Below are 19,900 nucleotides of genomic sequence, written 5' to 3'. Positions count from 1 at the left end.
ACCTGTCATTCCCGGGCCAGTATGTCACTGGGTGGGTCTGTGAGGTCAGCTACGCTGGGCATTCAAGGCCGCACTTGTAGTTAGCAATTAACACGTTAGCCGTAGATTCTAGCTGTGATTCCCTTCTACCTCCTTGTCCTTCTGGCAGCCTGGCCCATGGACTGTAGCCTTTGGGCAGATACCTGAGCCCCCAGACTGGGGGTCTGGGGCCTCTGGTTCCCTGTATGACCTTGCATAAGTCCCTTGCACCCCTGGGTTTCCCCACATGTAACTGGGTTTCCCCACATGTAACATGTAGCACTGTTACATGTTTCCCCACGTGTAACATATTACACTGTTTCCCCTCTGGTTTCTCTGAGACCAGATTATTTTAGAGGCCCTCACAAGACTGACAGCCTGCAATTCAGTTTCCTCTCAGAGCTTGAAAGGGGCCAAGCTAGACCAAAATAACAGATTTTGAAAACAAAAAAAAGTCATTTTTCTAATTAAAAAAGCAATACATGTTTACTGTAGAAAATTTGAGGAATTTAGAAAAGAATAAAGAAAAATACAAAAATATTCATAATTCCACCTCTCAGAGATAAACTCTCAACCCCAAGGGTATTTTTTCCCATCTTTTATATTTATTTCATATATAAGTATATATACACATTTATAAATACACCATACTGTGTATCGTTTCATAAAGTGCTTTTTCAAACTTAACAAATGAAAAATTTCCAGTTACATTCAGTACCCTTTGAACACATGATTTTTAATGGCTGCTTATTATTTCGTCACAGGATGTACATCATTTCTCAAATGTCTGACATTTTGTTTGCTTCTAATTTTCTGTGATTATAAGCAAAACTGTAATGAACCTCCTTATTCATAAATCTGATGATATCCTTTATGATAAATTTCAAAAGTTGAATAATGGATCAAAGGGCATCCCCATATTCTTTTTTTTTTTTCCCCCCCACACCACGCAGCATGTGGGATCTTAGTTCCCCGACCAGGGATCGAAACTGCGCCCTCTGTACTGGAAGCACGGAGTCCCAACCACTGGACCACCAGGGCAGTCCCCATTCACACATTATTGATAAATGTTCCAACAGGGCTTCCCAGTGCTTAAGGCTGACCCATGTCCAGATATCTTTCCGGAATCTCAGGACAATATTGTTCTGATCATCATGTTTTACACCCTTAAACTGCAGATAAGGAAACTGCCACTCAGAAAGTAGAAGGGACTAACCACAGCCACATGATAGAATAACACAGTCATTAGGAGCACAGACTCTGGAGTCAGGGAGTTTAAATCCTGGTTTTTGCCACTTCCTTGCTGTGTGACGTTGGGCAAGTTACTTAACATCTTTGTGCTTCAGTCTCCCTATCTGTAAAATACTAATACCTATCTACCTGATGGGGCTGCTGTAAGAGTAAATGAAGATAATGCCTGAAGAACTAGGATGCTGAGCCAGACCTCCATCATCCTGTTCACAGTTCCTGGTGTTTGCTGAGCACTGGACAAATGACAGTGCTATGGCTATCCCCCGACATTGCCCCTTTGCGAGATTCAGGGCTCAAGTCCCGGACAAATGGCCACTCAGTCTCCACCCGGGCACCTCTGGGGCAGAGAGTCACTCAGTCACTTGCGGGGGTGAGTAGCTCAGTGGCGAAGGGAAAGGCAGGAACCATGGAAGAATGTACTCACCCTGCCGAGTCGCAGCCTCAGGTGACCTCCTCCAGCCTGTCCAGCCCGACGGCTTCCCTAGTGCCTCTGCTGCATCCCACAGAGAAGGGGCCACTTCCAGAACTGACCCTGTCCACCTGGCGGTCTGTACAAAGCAGTTTTAGCTCTGCACCCTGGTCCCCCAGCGGGCAGCTGGCACCTCTGCCCCAGCCGGGCTCCAGCCCTCCTCCCAGCTCTTATACCTGCCCAGAGGGTGGCAAGCCTTGGCCCCGAGCCTGCTCCGGTTCCAGCTGGAAAGGCCTGGCAGTCATTGTCGTCCATCAGAAACTCAAATCCCACAAACAAGACTTTGTCACCTCAGGCCCCCAGTTCTGCCACCACCAGCCCAAAGAGGTGGGGTTTACTCAGCTCCTTGTCTCTAACCTGGAGCCTCTCACCCACAGCTACTAGGTGCCACGTGGTGCCTGAAGCCCATCACATAAGGCGCTTCCTTAAGGGGTGCAAGTGTCCAGGAAAGGGTCCTTCCGTGGGGTCCCCACCAATCACCCTGTGCTGCAGGGGAGGCCCGGGGCTGGGAGGTGAGAAGAGGCAGCCTTGCTGGTTTCCCACTCTCACACGGGATGCTGATTCTTTCCTCATTGGCGTGTCGTGCCATGGGGTGAGGTCATGTCCAGGAAGCCCAGCGTCCGGCATACAGTAGGCACACTGTCAGTGGGGCACTTCTCTATCCCTGGCTCATAAGGGGACTTAAGTGAATGCTGTTGTTGAAACACAGAACCTCAAATTTGGAACGGGCTTCAGCCAGTCCCAGAACAAGCGGCCTCCACCCAGGGCAGGAACTCCTGAAAAACTATGCCCACCAAGGGTCCCCCAGCGTGTTGGGTGGGTAAGCCCACTCTCTCGGGCGGCTCACTCCAGCTTCACAGACCTGAAAGAGACCCCCTCCTGCTGGCTTTGGTGGAAAAGACTCGGGTCCCCAGATCCTCTCCCCATGACCAGGTCTCCTGGGGCAATGCCCTTTCCGGGAAGGTGGGATACCAAAAGGACTTGTATTATGGGGAAAACATTCAAGTGAGGAGCCCTGTTGCTACCTCAAACATGGCTGTTGCTATATGTGTTTGAGCTGTCAACAGCTCGGGGGTCACACGTCTGGCCTTCCCTTCTCTCAGGGCCCCTCTCCCAAATCTATTTCCTCCACGCTCAATTCCCGAACCTTTGGGCATTTTGGGAGGCCAGTGAGATGTGCCTTGCTGTCCCATTCTTCATCCTCAAGTCTAGGAATGTGACCTGGCAGGAAAGCCAGTTGCCATGTAATTGGCCCCTAAAAAGCTTCCACGATGAGATTCTAGGCACCAGCGTGTTGAATGTCCCAGCTCTGCCTTGCAGCCTGTCTTGTCCTTTCTCCACCAGACCACAGGCCGCCTCTCTGAGAACTGCAACAGTCAGAGCCAGGAAACAATTTCCATGTCCAGTAAAAGGGGAGAAGTTTAAGCGACCCATGGAATATCTCCTCTGTGGATTATTTCTAAGTATTAAAAGTGATGTTTGCCAAGAGTTCATAAATGCACGGGGAAATGCTTCTGCTACTCTGTAAAGTGAAAAAAGCTGGATATAAAACTGGATAGGCGGCACAGTTTCAGCTCTGTGCTTTGCTGAGTCGACTGGCTTCACTCTGATCCTCGGATGGGTGCATGACATACCCCTTCACACATCCTGAGAGGTCTGATTTCTTCTCTGGTCGCTGTGACAGACGGTCTTTGCCCTCCTCACACAAGCTCCACTCCTTCCGCTGCTCACTCAGCCGGCAACTTTATTCTTCACCGAGAAAACAGAAGCCATCAGTCACTCCCTCACCTTCCCGACAGACCCACCTGCATCTCACCCATCTCTTCCGCCTTCCCTCCAGGACAACGGAGGAAGGGCCCCTGCTGCTTTCGAAAGCCAGTCCCCTGGGCCTCCCTGGCTCTGTCGCGCTCCGCTTCTCCTGCCCGGCTTCTCTCGGCCTCACCCATCTCTCGCCTGCCCCTCTCGACACAACCGTCCCCGCCACGACTGCTCTATCCTCTTCTCCCTACACTCCACCTCTACGTCTTCTTCGCTCTTCAACCCCCTGCCTTTGGCATCTGTCCCTACCACGCCTGCTCTTGCAAGGTCCCCAGCAGCTTCCGTGTCGCCCTAGGAAGGGGACACTGCTCTCATCTTCCTTCAGCTCCTGTGCCGCTTGACAGAGCGATTCTCCCAGACAACACGCTGTCTTCATTTCCCTCCACCCTCATCGGCCACTCCCTCTCTGTCTTTTGTGGCTGGCTTCTCCTGTCTTAACCACTTTCTAGAACCAGGAATTCCACCCCCCCCTTTTTTTTTCAATTTTCTACTTTATGAAAGAAATAATACATGGATACAGTTTTATTTAATAAGATTCAAACAATTCATGATAGATGTTTTGCGAGCAATTATTAAAGGCCCTCTTCATCTGTCCTCTCCCAATCTCATCCACTCCTAGAGGTAACAACTATCAATCTTTTTTTTTTATTTTTAAATTTTATTTTATTTTTTAAATTGAAGTATACTTGATTACAACATTATATAAGTTACAGGTGTACAGAATAGTGATTCACAATTTTTAAAGGTTATACTCCATTTATAGTTATTATAAAATATTGGCTATAGCGGAGCGGCTGGGCCCATGAGCCATGGCCGCTGAGCCTGCGCGTCCAGAGCCTGTGCTCTGCAACAGGAGAGGCCACAGCAGTGAGAGGCCCGCGTACCGCAAAAAAAAAAAAAGAAAAATTGGCTATATTCCCTGTATTGTACAATATGTCCTTGTAGCTTATTTTATACAGAATAGTTTGTACCCCATACTCCCCTACCCCTATGTTGCCCCTCCCTCCTTCCCTCTCCCCACTGGTAACCACTAGTTTGTTCCCTGTATCTGTGATAGAACCAGAAATTCTTTATTTTATTTTATTTATTTTAAATATTTTATTTTATTTTATTATACAGCAGGTTCTTATTAGTTATCTATTTTATATATATTAGTGTATATATGTCAATCCCAATCTCCCAATTCATCCCACCACCACCCCCCTGCCTGCTTTCCCTGCTTGGTGTCCATACATTTGTTCTCTACATCTGTGTCTCTATTTCTGCCTTGCAAACCGGTTCATCTGTACCATTTTTCTAGATCCCACATATATGTGTTAAGATACAATATTTGTTTTTCTCTTTCTGACTTACTTCACTCTGTATGACAGGCTCTAGGTCCATCCATGTCTCTACAAATGTAGAACCAGGAATTCTTAACTTCCTGGTTTTTCTTCTCTCTGTAGACCCTTTCTCTATGTGACCCTATCTGGTCTCATGGATTTAAATATTGTCTAAATGCGGATGACTCTTCATGAGTCCGGACTAACTGCTACCCTGGGCTCCACACTCATAGGTCTCTTGCCTGTATGACTTGGATGTCTCCACAGACATCTCAAACTGATAGGGTCCAGAAAGAACTCTCCATTTCCCCCTCTAAACCTGGTCTCTCTACCCCCGACCACATTTAAGCTGGTTTCCCTGTCTTGTTAAATGGCACTGTCACTCATCCTGTAATGAAAGCCAGTAACCTGGGAGTTGAACTTGACTTCATTTCTCTGATTCCTCACCTCCAACCAAGGGTGTCTAACTCTTCAAAGCTCCAGAACAGATCTCAAAACTACCCCTCTTCTTCCCTCTCCACTGCCTCCACCCTCATCCAAGCCACCGTTACCTCTCAGAGGCTGGTTCAATAGGCCCTTTACCCATCTTCTAGCATCTTCTTGCCATCAGCTAGAGTGATCTATTTAAAACACAAATTAGATTACATCTCACCCCTGCTTACTCCAAAGTCCCCGGTGGCTTGTCACTGCATCAACAATAAAGCCCCGGGCTTCCCTGGTGGCGCAGTGGTTAAGAATCTGCCTGCCAATGCAGGGGACATGGGTTCGAGCCCTGGTCCAGGAAGATCCCACATGCCACAGAGCAACTAAGCCCATGTGCCACAACTACTGAGCCTGTGCTCTAGAGCCCACGAGCCACAACTACTAAGCCCGTGTGCCACAACTACTGAAGCCCGCGCACCTAGATCCCGTGCTCCGCAAGAGGAGAAGCCACCGCAGTGAGAAGCCCACACGCTGCAACGAAGAGTAGCCCCCGCTTACTGCAACTAGAGAAAGCTGCACGCAACGAAACCTCAATGGAGCCAAAAATAAACAAAAATTTAAAATATATATATATAAAAGATATTTTAAAAACAAACAAACAATAAAGCCCTGCCCAGGGCTGCTGAGGCTCCCGCTGTCCAGTCCTGCTCTGTTTTGTCCTTCCTCTATCACCCATCAAGTGCCAGTCATTCTGACCTTCTTACTTCCTTGAACATCTATCAAGCTTGTTCCTCCTTCAGCCTTCGCCCTTGCTGTTCTCTCTGCCTGGAATTCTCTTATTCTGGCTCTTTGAATAACTCAGTTTAAAGGTCACCTCCTAAGAGAGGCCTCCCTGACTACCCTATTTAAAGCAGGTTCTGGGACTTCCCTGGTGGCCCAGTGGTTAAGAATCCATGCTTCCACTGCAGAGGGCATGGGTTCGAACCCTGGTCAGGGAACTAAGATCCTTCCCGCATGCCACCTGGTACGGCCAAAAACAACAACAACAACAAAAGCAGGTTTCCCTACTAATTCTTCTAATTCTCCTTCAGCCAGTGGTTTGTATAAGGAATATAACCTTTATTTTTTTTCAATCACCTCCTCTTTGGAGCCTTCCAGGATTTACTCTCCATTCAGTTTCCATCATGTTGGTCAGTTTAGCCACTTGAATGGGAGAACATAAACTGTTTTTCCGCTGGGTGATCAGCATCTTCATTTTGTACAATCTGATATATAATTCTTACAATCATTTAACACTTCATGCCTTCTGGAGTAGAGCTTCACATGGCACACACTGTGTGCCTGAGCTGGACACCACCCAACAGTGCAGCACAACAGGCTCTGAAGCTGGATGGCCCTGGGTTCCAATCAGCCCCAGTCCTGCCACTTCCAAGCTGTATGACCTTGAACAAGCATTCCAGTTATCCATTGCTGCGTAACAAACTACCCCCCAAATTAGTGGCTTAGAACAACAATATTTTGCAGTTTGGGACAGCTCATTTCTGCTCCACTTGGCATCAGCTGGGGCAGCTCCAAGGCTAGGGGCTGAATCATATGAAAGTTCCTTCTCTCACATGTCCGGGGCTTAGCGGGGACCGGAGCTGGAGTTGTTGGCTGGAGCACCTTCACGTGGCCTCTGCATGAGGCCTGGGTTTGATCTCAACATGGTGGCTGCGTCCCAAGGGAGAGTGGATTGAGAGAGAGACAGAGAGACAGAGACTGAGAGAAACAGAGGCAGAGAGAAACTGAGCTGTAAGAGCCATATTGCCTTTTATGACCTAGTTTCACACTGTCGCTTCTGCCATTCTCTATTGGTTGAGGCAGTCACAAACGTCTGCTCAGGTTCAAGGCGAGGGAACATAGACCACGTCACTCAACTGGAAGAGTGTCAATGCCACACTGTAAAAAAGAATAATTGGGATGAGCTATATATTGCTGAGCCTATCTTTGGAAAATATAATCAGCCACAAGAAGTTCCTACCCTTTCTGAGATCCTGCTGAAGTGCTGAGCACACAGCCTGGCATGAGTGCCCAGGGCTCAGGAAAACCCAGGTGGCCTCCCCGCCTGCATGGAGCCAATTCTGGGCCCCTGGCTAGTCTTACTCCTTTCGCTGTTGCCCTGGTCTGACCTGAGTCCAGAGCCTCACCTTGACCCAACCCCTGGGTTCCTCCCCACCAGGACCTTGCTGCTCCCCGGGCTCTTCTGGGGCTGCAATGTAGATTCATGGCTCCCCAAATCCGAAGACCTTCAAAGCAGGAAGGGCCATCAGCCCCCTGCTCAGCCATGAGTGTTGGGACCCAGTCAGGGTTTGTGGTAGAGCCAGGACTCGGGCCCAGGCCCACATGGGGAGATCCAGGCCACCGCTGGTGTGGCCATGGGTGTGTCAGGAGTGGCTGAGCAGCCTGCTCTATGTAGCACATCCCCTGCTGGGATTCCCACCATCCAACATCTCCAAGCCCACATTCTGCATAGATGGAGAAACTGAAGTTCAGAGAGGGTAAACAATTTCCGAGAGCCACACAGCATCTCTCTGTGCCAGGCCAGAACCAGTCTACAAGAAACGGGGACATCAGAGCTAGAAGGACCCTGTCATCTGTTACATCAGACTAAACTAAGTGGCGTCTTCTGAGGCCCGGGAAGCAGGAGGGCTTACCCTGGCCCGTGCCCCTGTGGAATGCCATGCCACACTGTTTGTGGTGAGTCTATCGTGGCTCATCTCCTCGCTTTACTGTGTGCTCCATGAGGTCGGGAACTCACCATTGACAAGTCCACCACTGTGTCCCTCAGGGTCCCGCCTGGTGCCTGTGGACTGGGTGAGTGGACAGTTAGTGGGGGCAGGGGAGCAGGTGCCTTGCCAGGATGGGGGTGGAAATGCCCCTGAAGAAGTGTTTGCAGAGAACCTGCTGAGTGGCCCTGTTCCTTACCTGGCTCCGTGGGGGGCACCCAGAGGAAGGATCCGAGGATAGAGGGGGCACTTACACACCTAGACACACCTCGATGGAGATGAAGCCGTGCCTCACTGGGAGAGGGCATACCCCAGGAGTGTATTCACCGCTGCGGGGCAGGTGGCACAGAAACAGAGTGGACCTGGGCCAGCTGTGTGTCAAGGGCAGGAGGAGGTGAAGCAACAGGTTTGGGGGAAAAGGAAGAGGAGGGAAAGAGAGAAATGGAAACGGAAGGAGGAAAGGGGGAGAAGGAGGAGGAAAAGGAAAGGAAGGGGAATAGAGGGAGGAAGAAGAGGCTGCAGACCGGTAAACACCAGCCTTGCCCCCCAAGCCCGCCAGGGGGTGCTACCCGGAGAGTGAGCGCCTGCCTGCCGGGCAGCCAAAGGACTTCAAGTGGCTCTGCCCAGCTGCGGCTCGGTGGCGATGGGAAGTAGCAGCGAGGAGCGGGGGCGGGGAAGGCGTGACAGACACAAGGGAAAATCAACAACACAGGAGCACAGTTCTGGAAGGAAAGAAACGACACCCACAAGAGCCGGGGCTCCGGGGTTATCCGGAGTTGTTCCTGTGGGGGACGTGTGGGGATCAGGGCAACCGTGTCCAGCTCGGGCCAGCCCCCACCGGAGCCAAAACCTATTCCCAAAGCATGCGCTGGTCTGACTCCTGAGAACGGGTCGCCTCCATTTTAGCCCCGCAGAACCTGAGACCGGGGTCAGGGGAGGAGGGAGTACGCCTGGGATCACAAGCCGCTCACGGCGTGCAGAGCCGGGCATGCACCCAGGGCCCGACGCTCCCCACGACTGTGAGAGGGAAGCCAAGCCAGAAGATGCGGAGCACGCCCTGGAGGCGCGAGGTCTGTCTTCCATCCCGGCTCTGCCGCTAACCGTGGGCTGATCGCCTGTCTTCCCTTGGCTTCAGTTTACCCATCTGTACATTGGGATAATCGGTCTTGCTCTGCGAGGTTCAGGGGGGCGGAGTTCGCGCACGCTCTGCACAGCCTCGAGGGGCGAGGTGCTCGGCGTGTATATGGATGCTGGCTCCCGCGATCTGAGGTCCACCCGGCCTCTACCTAGGAGTCCCCCCTCTCGCCGCTCGCGCGACCCCTGCGCGGACGAGGGGAGCAGGGGCGCCTCCACCGGGTGCGTTCCCCAGGCCAGCAGGGGAGGGGGCGGCGGCGGAGCGGAGGGGAAGGGAGTCCGGGCCACAGCGGCCCCGGCCCGCCTGACCCTCGAGGGGGTCGCTGTTGCTTCGCAGATCCCTCCCTCGCTCGCTGCCTGTGTCCCTCCCTGCCGCTCCCGCCGCGTCCGCCTTTTGTTCGCGGAGCCGCGCGCCCCCGAGCCGAGGCGGCTGGGCGGGGAGCTGGCGGGGCTGCGCGGGGGGCGGGCCGCGCCGGGCGGAGCCGGGGCCCGGGCCGCAGCCGGACTCGGAGCCCGAGAGAACGATCGGCGTGCAGGCAGCCGGGGCCCGGGCGCGCTCCGGGGGCGCGGCGAGGCCGAAGGGGCGGGCGCCGGGCGGAGCCGGAGCCGGAGCCGGGGCGCCTGGAGGCGATCGGGCCGGTCTCTCCGAGCCCAGGGCAGCGGAGAGACAGTACGGCGGGGGTCGGGGCCGGAGCGCAGCCAGGGGGCTGAGGTGGGCCGAGAGGAGCCGCGGCCCCAGCGGCCGGAGGGGCGCCAGGAGCCTCCCACGGGGCGCGGAGGCCGGGCGGGCCCGGGCCATGCGCGCCGCTCGCTAAGGCCGAGGGAGGCCGCGATGGAGGTGCCGGCGGGGGAGTCCCCGGCTCGGGGCTGCGGCCCCCCGCCTGCTCCCGCTCCGGAGAGGAAGAAGAGCCACCGCGCGCCGTCGCCGGCCCGGCCCAAGGACGTGGCCGGCTGGTCGCTGGCCAAGGGCCGCCGCGGCCCAGGCCCGGGCTCAGCGGCCGCCTGCAGCGCCGCGTCCTCGGCGCGGCCCGACAAGAAGGGGCGTGCGGTGGCGTCCGGGGCGCGGGGCTCAGGGACCCGGGTGGCCGGTGTCCGCACTGGGGTCCGCGCCAAGGGCCGTCCGCGCCCGGGTACCGGGCCGCGACCGCCGCCACCGCCGCCCAGCCTCACCGACAGCAGCTCGGAGGTGTCGGACTGCGCGTCGGAGGAGGCGCGCCTGCTGGGCCTGGAGCTGGCGCTGAGCAGCGACGCTGAGTCGGCGGCCGGGGGCCCGGCGGGGGCCCGCACCGGGCAGCCGTCCCAGCCTGCGCCGTCCGCACAACAGCCTCCGCGGCCCCCCGCCTCCCCCGAGGAGCCGTCGGTGGCCGCGTCGTCGGTGGGGAGCAGCCGCCTGCCACTCAGTGCCTCGCTCGCCTTCTCCGACCTCACCGAGGAGATGCTGGACTGCGGGCCCGGCGGCTTCGTGCGAGAGCTGGAGGAGCTGCGCTCAGAAAATGACTATCTCAAGGTGAGGGCGCTGGTGCGGGAAAGGGAGGCCGCGGGGAGGCGCGGGTGTCAGCCCCACCGGCCTGAGGCACCAGCCGGCCCGCTGTCCCACCGCACGAACTGGGAAAGGGGCCTAAACCCTCAGGGGCTCCCTCACATCCCGCTTCCTGTTGTATCTGGGACACCGTCTCCTGAGGAAGGAACCTGGAAGAGGAGACTGCCCAAAGGACCCTGATTTGGGAAGGGGAGCTTGAGAAAAGTACTTTGGAGGATGCCTAGATGCGGTACTTGGGATGGGGGTGGGTACTCAGCGAGGGGCTGGACCTCTGATGCAGCTGCTCGGAGCCTCCACCCCCAAGCCAGAGGCTAGGCCTCTGGCGGCTCTCCTTTCTGGGACAGGCACTGCTGTGCGGTGCTGCCAGGGAGACCTGTGGCCATCCCCTGCCAAGGAGAGGCCAGAACACCATCCTGAGTCTCTACCCAGGGCTTTCCTGGCTCAGGCCTGTCCCTGCCTGCCTTTCAGGGCGGGTCCGGTTTGAAAGTATTGACATCTGGGAACATCCCCTTGGCTAGAGTCCGACTTCCGCCCTAACGGTCCCACAGCCTGGGAGGATGATGTCGTGGGAGAACCGGTTCAGAGGCAGCTTCCTAAATCCCAGGGTATTGTCTTCTGCCCAGTTTGGGACAGGCCCTGTGCACGCAGCAGCTGCACTGGTGCCCCACGGCAGTGCCCATCTCCTTCCCATGTTGCCAGTGAGAGGAGGGAAACTGACATCTGAAAGGGGCCTTTCCTCTGGGGGGGCGCAGTGGGGACCTGAGAGTTTCCCCGGGAGAGCAGGCTTGGCCTTCATGCTTTCAGTGGACATTAGCACCTGCTGGGTGCAGGCCAGGCTCTGTCTGCCCACTGCCTGGCACCAAGGGAGCTTTAGGGACAGCCCAGCCCTGTGTGTCGATATTGGCCTGGGAAGCTTCATGGGTTCTGCCACCACTGGCTGGGCGTGGTTTGGAAGAGGCTGAAATGTACCTACTCTTATTAGTTGATGTCCTGGCACAGTACCCAGAGCACACCTGGCCAGGAGCCGCCGAGTTCACGGCACTCTGCTAATTTACGTCTGCCCAGCAGCACTTAGCTTCGCATTGTAGCTCTTCTGGCCAAAAGGGTTTCTCTCTCATTAGAGTCTGTAAGATCTTACTTAACTGTGTTTCCCCTTCCCTATTTTCCCCAGCATCTGCTATCCAGCGTACGTTTAGTGACTGTTGTCACTAAATAGAATAGAAGGACAGGGTCTGTCTGAATCAGAATAATCTACCCCTTTAGCCTCTAACCTTTCCTCAGGCCAGGGCTTAGTTTTCTCATCTGTTAATTGAGAGGGTAAGCCTTCCTAAAGACCCCATTTGCTGTTGACAATCAGGGGTTCAGTCAGCTCCTATAGTATTCAAAAGCCAGTGGTGAGGAGAAGACAAGTGGAGGGGGGGTAAGAGGAGGGAGACAAGCCAGAAGGAGGCCTGGCCCTGCCCAGTTGGTGCTCTGAGCTGCTTCCAGTACTCCTTGCCTGAGCTGCTCTAAACTTGGACCCCGAGCTCGTCACTCCTGCCTCCTGGCCCCAACTGCTCCCCTTGGCAAGGGAAGATGGGCCATAGAGCTCTGCTTTAGGGTCTCACGCACCCACCCCTGTGGGCTCCTGTTCATTCCAGGAAGTCAGCAGGCGGAGCTCTGGAGTCCCTATGAGCCACCCATGACTGTTAAGATGGAAAATAGTTCCAGAAGCCTGGGGATTGAGCCTAAGGTCTCACAGGGGCCAGGGCCAGGCTGGGGACCTCCCACTGCCTGGGTCAGGGTGCAGCCTCAATTTCTCCCATTCACGCAGTGTTTCTGGCTTCACGTGCAGGTCTTAGGCCACTGTTAGATCTGGGGTCTGTGCCTTCCTGGCTGTGTGATCTTGGGCCAGTTACTTAATGTCTCTGGACCTCAGTTTCCTCGTTGTATAAAGGGACATCACACGTCTTCCAGCCTTAAGGGTTAAATGAGTTATGTGTGCAAACACCACTAGAGCGCCTGGCATGTAGCGAGCCTCAGATGAGGGTAATTTCGATCACTGCTGTTCTCAAGTGGTATGAGACACATTTCCGTGGGCGCTTATCATGTTCTCCTGTGGACTCCATGGGGGCAGAATAGATCCTCCTCCCCACCTGAAGCAGTCCCGGCCCCTCGTTCATTCATTCACCAACTACTTATTTAAGGCCTACTGTGTACCAGACACTAGAGCAGTTCTGAGGATACGGCCATGGGCGAGGACGAAGTGTCTGTTTTCATGGAGCTGTTCATCTAGTGGGGGAGACTGGGATTAAACAAGTCATACACTACGTCACAGTACGGATCGTGATAAGGGTGGGGAAGGACACAGTGTGCCGAGAGCACATGAAGCTGGGGCTGGGGGTGCTAAGGGAAGCCAGGGGCTGAAGGATGAGATGGCGCCAGCTGAATAAGGAGCTGGAGTAAGACCATTCCAGGCCCAGGGAAGCAGGAAAAAGCTCGTGGATTTCGAGGATCAGTGCCAAGGCTGGAGAGAGGAAGGAGATTGGATGGAGAGGAGAGCAGGACCAGATTGTGCAGTTACACTGTGTATACATGGGTCAGTCCCTGAACTTCTCTCCAGCTGCCAGCCTCACAGAGGCAAGATGAAAATCTAGAGCCCTGAATGTGGGCCATAGATGTAGAGGCTGTTACGGGAGGTGTTGTTTTGTTCATTCTACAGATGGGTAAACTGTGGCCACAGTGGGGAGGGGACTTGTTCCAGGTCCCAGAGCCAGTTCTCCAGGCAGCCAGGCTTGGAGTAAGAGTACCTGTACTCTTGATGTGTTTCCTGCCCCTCTGGGCCACTTTGCTTCTAAGATGCAGGATCTGAGTTACCAGGAGAAGGACTTCAGATCCCCAGTGTGTTCCCAGCAGGCCTCGTGCTGCCTTGGGCTGAGTCCCACTGAGTCCAGTGGGGCCCTGCTCGAGCTCACCTCCCAGCTGGCGGGCGGCCCTGGGAACCATCAACTGGGGAAGACCTTGCGGGTGATGGCAGATCTCCTGTGGCATGAGGCTTACTCTGGGGCCCGAGTGGAAAAAGTGGAAATGGGGCAGCTCTCTCTCAGTGAGACGACAGAAGGAGCTGCTACAGAGAAGGGACTGAGCTTGCTGTCCGTTGAGTTATTCAGAGTTATTCAACCTTGCATGTTGGATAAAGACATGGGGTTTGTGGAAAGCAGCTGGTAAACGGCACGAAATGTGGTGATTGTGATTACTTGAGGAGGATATTTATGTGGAGGCTGTAGTTGAGTTGCCTGACCTCAGCCGAGGAAGTCTGAAGGTTATTAACTTTTCAGGTTCCAGGATTCTAAGAGACAGCTTTGGCTGCAGGGCAGACACATGGACTGTTTGACCTTCAAAACCCTGGTGGTCTGAAGTCTTCCATCTCCCCATCACCACTAACTGTTGCCCATGCACCTTTTGAGGACATGTTGGGAACCCACCTGGTGTGGATGGAAGAATCTGAGCGTTGGAGCCCAAAGACCTGGTCTAGAGACCTGACTCTGCTGTTTACTGTGTGGCCATGAGCAAGTCACTTGGCCTCTCTGAGCTCTTTTTTTTCATCTATAAAATGAAGATGATGGAACCTGCCTGGGCAGCTTCATAGGGTTGTTTTCAGGAATCAGGGAGGTGTGACTAGATAAGACATTTTGCAAGCAGTGAAATCCCGCATCTTTTTTTTTTTTTTTTTTTTTTGCGGTACGCAGGCCTCTCACTGTTGTGGCCTCTCCCGTTGCGGAGCACAGGCTCCGGACGCGCAGGCTCAGCGGCCACGGCTCATGGGCCCAGCCGCTCCGCGGCATGTGGGATCTTCCCGGACCGGGGCACGAACCCGTGTCCCCCGCATCGGCAGGCGGACTGTCAACCACCGTGCCACCAGGGAAGCCCGAAATCCCGCGTCTTTTAGGGAATTGTTATTATTGTTAGCCAATGAGCAGTTAGGATGTCAAAGCCTTCATTCTTGAGGGAGCTGGGAGAAGCCAGGAGGGTGGATCCCCCTAGCTTTAGGATGTTGATAAATCAGGAGCTGCTCCGAGGAGGACAGGAAGGAGTGATCACATTCCATGCTGAGTGGGCTTCATGAAGCGAGGCCTCCCCACCTCCTTGGAGGTTCTATGTGTGAGTGTTTGAAGCGTAGCCAATCTAGATGTCAGCCAGAAGGGCCCAGAGGAAGCATCTAATTCCCCTCCAGTTCCCATTGCACACTTGGGCAAATGGAGGCTCCTGGTCACACAGCCGGGATTCCAACCTGGTTGGTCTAACCCTGGGTCCTGTTCTTTCTACAGGCCGACTGGAGCATGAGCTTGTGGTTGCTAACAGCGTGTCTAGTCTGGGACATAAATTGTTGAGAGGAATTCTGTTGTGTGCAGGGCTCCAGGCTAAGACTTGTTGGGAGCAAATAGAGAATGACATCTGCTGGGGCCGAGGACCTGGAGCCTGCAGGCGGCGTGCGGGGGGCATGTGCCTGCGTGTGTGTACATGACCCTGCACCAGTAGAAAGTGTGATTGGGACCAGGCATCTGAGGTCTTGGAGGAAGTGATGGGGGTTTGGATCGAGACTTAAGGGTTAGATAATGGTTAGGTTGGAATCCAGAGAGCTGGAATGTTAGAGCTGGCCTGGACACCCCCAGACCACTGATCCCCCGCCTTCTGTGGTACTTGGTCACAAATGCTATCAACAATTAGATCATTTCCAGTGTGCCAGGCTCTGGGTTAAGTAAGTCCTTTAGTCCTCACAGCAATCCTGTGTGGAGGGTTCTGATATCAGACCCATTGGACAGATGAGGAAACCGAGAGGTTATGTAATGTAATCCTGTGTGGAGGGTTCTGATATCAGACCCATTTAACAGATGAGGAAACCGAGAGGTTATGTAATGTGCCCGAGATTGCACAGCTGGTATACTTGGGAACCTCACTAGACAACCCCAAGGAGCTCCCTTCCCCAGGCTCTCTTCCACCCTCTCCCAGAGGCGGCTTGTGCCTCCAAGTTTCACAGAGCAGGGTTCTCACCGGGTGTTGCCAGTTATAAGCTTTGTGACTCTGGGTAAGATTCTCAGTCTTTCAGAGTCTGTTTTTCCTTCTGAAAAATGGGAGGTAAGCATGTCTGCCCCAGGGTCATGGGGGCCCTTTTCCGAGTGATGATATAGATCGAGTGCACAGTAAATGTTAGTGCCTGTCTTGGTTGTCACCATTCCCATACCTGCTTCTAGGCCCTGTGCCAGGTGTCTGGGGCAGTAACCCACAAGTTGTGAAGCTCTCAGTTCCTGGGAGCTGTAGGGGGAGGACTCCAGTATATCTGTCACTGTAGGGGGGGGAGAGGAGTGGTCACCATGGTCAGCAAAGCTCCTGGCTAGTCCCAGCCCTCCCTGTGGCAGCTGAGAGGTGGCCTGAAAGAAGCTGCTCTGAGAACTGGGTCTTTAAGGATCCTTAGCTGGTCGCCTGTCATGGGGGGCGGGGGGCAGCTCCAGCGAGATGGAGAATGAGATGCAGAAGGTGAGGTGGCTGCTGCTGAGGCCTTAGGGGGACCACGAAGCTACCAGGGCTCCCAGCATTCCTTACAGAGGGGTTTGGCCTGTGTCCCTGGGCACACTCTTTCCTGCACACACAAACACAGGTACACATTCACAGCGTGTGCTCAGATCCACGACTACTCACACATGTCTCACGTACACATCCAGGGACATGCTTGTGCTGTCTGTTTGCAGAAGCACACCTCCAGACTTATCAGGGAGGATACCTGCTCAGAGAAGTACACAAACCCATGCAAGATACACCACCTCCTGTCTCATCACACCTGCAGTTATCAAACAGACACAACAGAGACTCACACCACCTAGGAGACTGCTGGCTCAGAAACACACCCTTACACACCCCCAGACACACTTGGCCATGTCCCAGAGATGGACACACCCTGGAGACACCCTCAGACATATCGGAAGCACACACGCACATGCGGTCGCACACACAAACCCACACAGAGTCATTACACACAGGTGCTCGCATCCGCGGAAATCCACGGATACGCCCCTGCCCAGCGGGCACAGACACAGCTCATCACCCAGCCACCCCCGCTGCCTCTTCCACAAAGAGAGCAAGCAGCAGAGGTCCTTGCACACCCGGGGCTCACAGACACACACCCAAGAGACGCACGTGAGCAAGACGTGTAGCCACGCACATAGAAGCAGGACACGAGCACAGGGCACTCAGATGTCAGGCCTGTAGCATTTGCTAACAGGAGCCAAAGACCCACAGACCAGATTCCCCAGACGCACACACACACACAAACTGGCTGTGACGCTTCAGCTACACAGAAACGCAGGAAATCCTGGCCCGTGTCTCCCTGGAGCTCATGTGTACAAACTACTGTTTTTAGCTCCTCCACGAGGCTTCCTTCCACTAGGCTGCTGGGAACAGTGAGGAGTGTGGCAGGGGCTTGACTTTGCAGTCTTCTGGATCTGGGGGTCCTAGGAGCCTGGCTGGGGCTGAGTGGTATGTAGGCAGATAAGGGGCTGGCAGGTCACCAAGGTGGAGAAGAGGCACCAAAGGTCCTCAGGCCCCGGACACGCAGCACTTGGGCCTGGGCCCAATGAGCTGAGTGAAATGGAGCAATTGTCAGGCCTGCCAGCGCCCAGGGGCAACTCCCTTCTAATTTCCTCGGAATTTCCTGCTTGCCCTCATCTCCCGCCTCCTCCCCCTCCCCCTTTGCTGGGGACTGTGGAGGGCCATGCCACTGCCATCCCTAAAGGGTGCCTGATTCTGCCTGGGAAAAGGAGGCCAGGATAGAGAAGGTTGGAGGACATGTGGGCACTCAGAGGAGGGACCTGGAAGACTTCCTGGAGGAGGAGGCATTAGAGTGGAGGAGTTAGCCTTGAATGACTGCCTCTGTGTCCAGCTGCTGGGACCGTGCCTGGCACATCATAGGGACTCAATAAATATTTGTTGCATGGTCAGGGTCTGCAGGTGGGCTGCAGGCCAGCTGCAGGCTTAGAACAGAAGAGCTGGAGGGAGTTGGGGGTGGCAGTGGTGAGGGAGAGGCTGGGAAGGGGAGTTGGGCCTGCTGGGGAAGGGCACTGGATGCCGAACTGAGCCGAGGCATTGTGAACGCCTTGCTGGGAGGGGGCCGTGTTGACCTATAGCAGAGCTAGGAGCTGCCTCCTTTCCATGTGTCTGTAGCACCGGACACAAGGCCCCAGGGCCTCTCGGGAGGAAGGTGGACAAATTCCACCTTTGGGATCAGGTCTGGGGCCAAACCTTGCTTTGTCACCTCCTCCCTGTACATGAACCCCATGTGCAAGGCCCCCCCCATCAAGCCTCAGTCTTCCTATCTGTAAAATGGGAACTTAATCCCTTTCTTGCAGAGCACTTGGGAGGATTAGTATTCAGGTATATGGCACATCCAGCACTGTCCTGGGCACAGCAGAAGGGAGGGATCCCCATGTCCTGTGTAGCCTCTGGGGCAGAGAGAGTTCCCCAGGGGAGGGGCTCGGCTAAGTTCTAAGCAGAGGCCTCACCAGCAGCCAAGGTTATTACTAAGGTCATTGCCCCGGATGCCCCATAGGCGTGACCTCATCTGCAGTCACATTCTCTTCCTTCTGGTGCCAGAAGGAACTTGGAGCTGGAGTGGGGAAAGAGCTAGAGACTCTGGGGTGTTCTGGGCCCGGCTGGCCCTGGCACTCACTGGAGGCCCACAGGTCAGCGGATGGCACTGGCCTCCCTGAGGAATGGCAGGGAGTCAGAGAAGGTGAGAGCAGCAGGCCAGCCTTTCCCTTCTCTGGGGTCCAAGATGGTGAAGAGCACTGTGGTCTAGAGCCGAGCCCACCTGGGCTTGAATCCTGGTTCCGCCTTTTCCTTGATGAGCTTTGCCTTTATAAGCTTCAGTCTCCTCCTCTGTAAAATGGGGATGCTGATACTCCTTTGCTGATGGAGGGCTGCCTTTGGGGTCCCACATTCTAAGACTGGGGTGAATAATCTCCCATGGCCTGCACCGCAAAGAGAAGCTCGGGCTCCAATAGAAAAACTGTTTTGGGTCCTGTGGCTAGGCTGGACCAGTTAAACACCTTTCCCGTGGTTTTGCCCCAGATCCACATGGGATCTTCTGGGTCAGTTGCATCAGCCTCTCCCCTCCACACCCCTCCTGGGCCCTGCCCAATTGCCTGGGTGGCCAGTGTGGTCCTGCCTTTCTCAGCCTCACCTCACCCCTGCTCCACCCCAGTTCTGAGCGCTCCATGCACCCCAAGCCTCTATCCCTGCATTCTTCCCACTGCGGGGGCCTTTTTACTGTAGTTCCCTCCCGCCTCCCTTGGTTTCCTCCTCCACCTTCATGTGTTCAGCTCCAGGCCAGGCTCCTGTGTTAGACACGAAGGGGCTTCCTATAGGCTCCTTTGGGGCATTTACCTCTACAGTAATTAGATTATTAATTGGATAATTACAGGTTTCACTCCAGCCCCTCCCCCTATGTGCTCTGCATGAGGGCAGGGATCTTACCAGGGTGGGACTTAACCCCTTCCTTTCACACAAGTGTAAGTAAACTGAGGCTCAGAGAGGTTAAAGGGCTTGCCAGAGGTCACACAGCCTGCAAGTGGCAAGAGGCAGAAGGACTGGGATCTCGTGATGCTCTTTGCTCAGAGATTTGGCTGTGGCCCAGAGGCCCTTTGGGGGATGTTTTAAACACATCCAGATCCAAAAGCTGCCTTCCTTCCTGTCAACAGAGAAAGGACAGGAGGGATGCTGTCGGGTGTCCCCGCTGTGAGTGCCTCCCCAGAGGCATCAGGGACTGCAGAGGTCTCCCTGCTCTGGCGGGTGAGGCCTGGAATGGGGCAGTGACAAGCCAGGCCTGGCCTTGGTGGGCAGTGTTCTCCGGGCATCTCCTCCCTGCCCACCCCTTCCACACACGCACACACACACACAGCTCCCCACCAGAGAGCGTGTCTGTGGTCTCATGCACAGAGCTGTGCCACATCTGGGAGGCTCACTCCTGATTGCCTTTGGAGCCTTCATCTTCCTGAGCCTCTGTTTACTTATCTGTAAAATGGGCATAAAGTAACAGCACTTTCCTCAAAGGGACTGTCATTGAGATAACGGACATTCACTCAGATCTCAGCCAGGTGTCTGGCACATGGTAAACCCTTGTAAACGTTAG

General features: G+C 54.7%; 1 protein-coding gene across 1 annotated transcript in view; it reads left to right on the top strand.

Moving 5' to 3' along the window:
• Window positions 1–10,032: 10,032 nt before the first annotated feature.
• MTCL2 (microtubule crosslinking factor 2) overlaps window positions 10,033–19,900 on the top strand; it is a gene marked incomplete at both ends in the record, with an annotated part of 64,411 nt that continues 54,543 nt past the window's right edge. The window contains one exon of the mRNA XM_082858216.1: window positions 10,033–10,707. Within this exon, the coding sequence (XP_082714342.1) occupies window positions 10,033–10,707 (675 nt within the window). The remainder of the gene's footprint in view (window positions 10,708–19,900) is intronic.

This window comes from Leucopleurus acutus (genome assembly GCF_964270905.1).
Source record: "Leucopleurus acutus genome assembly, chromosome: 16".
Taxonomy (NCBI): Eukaryota; Metazoa; Chordata; class Mammalia; order Artiodactyla; family Delphinidae; genus Leucopleurus; species Leucopleurus acutus.
This window is presented reverse-complemented; position numbering and strand designations above follow the sequence as displayed.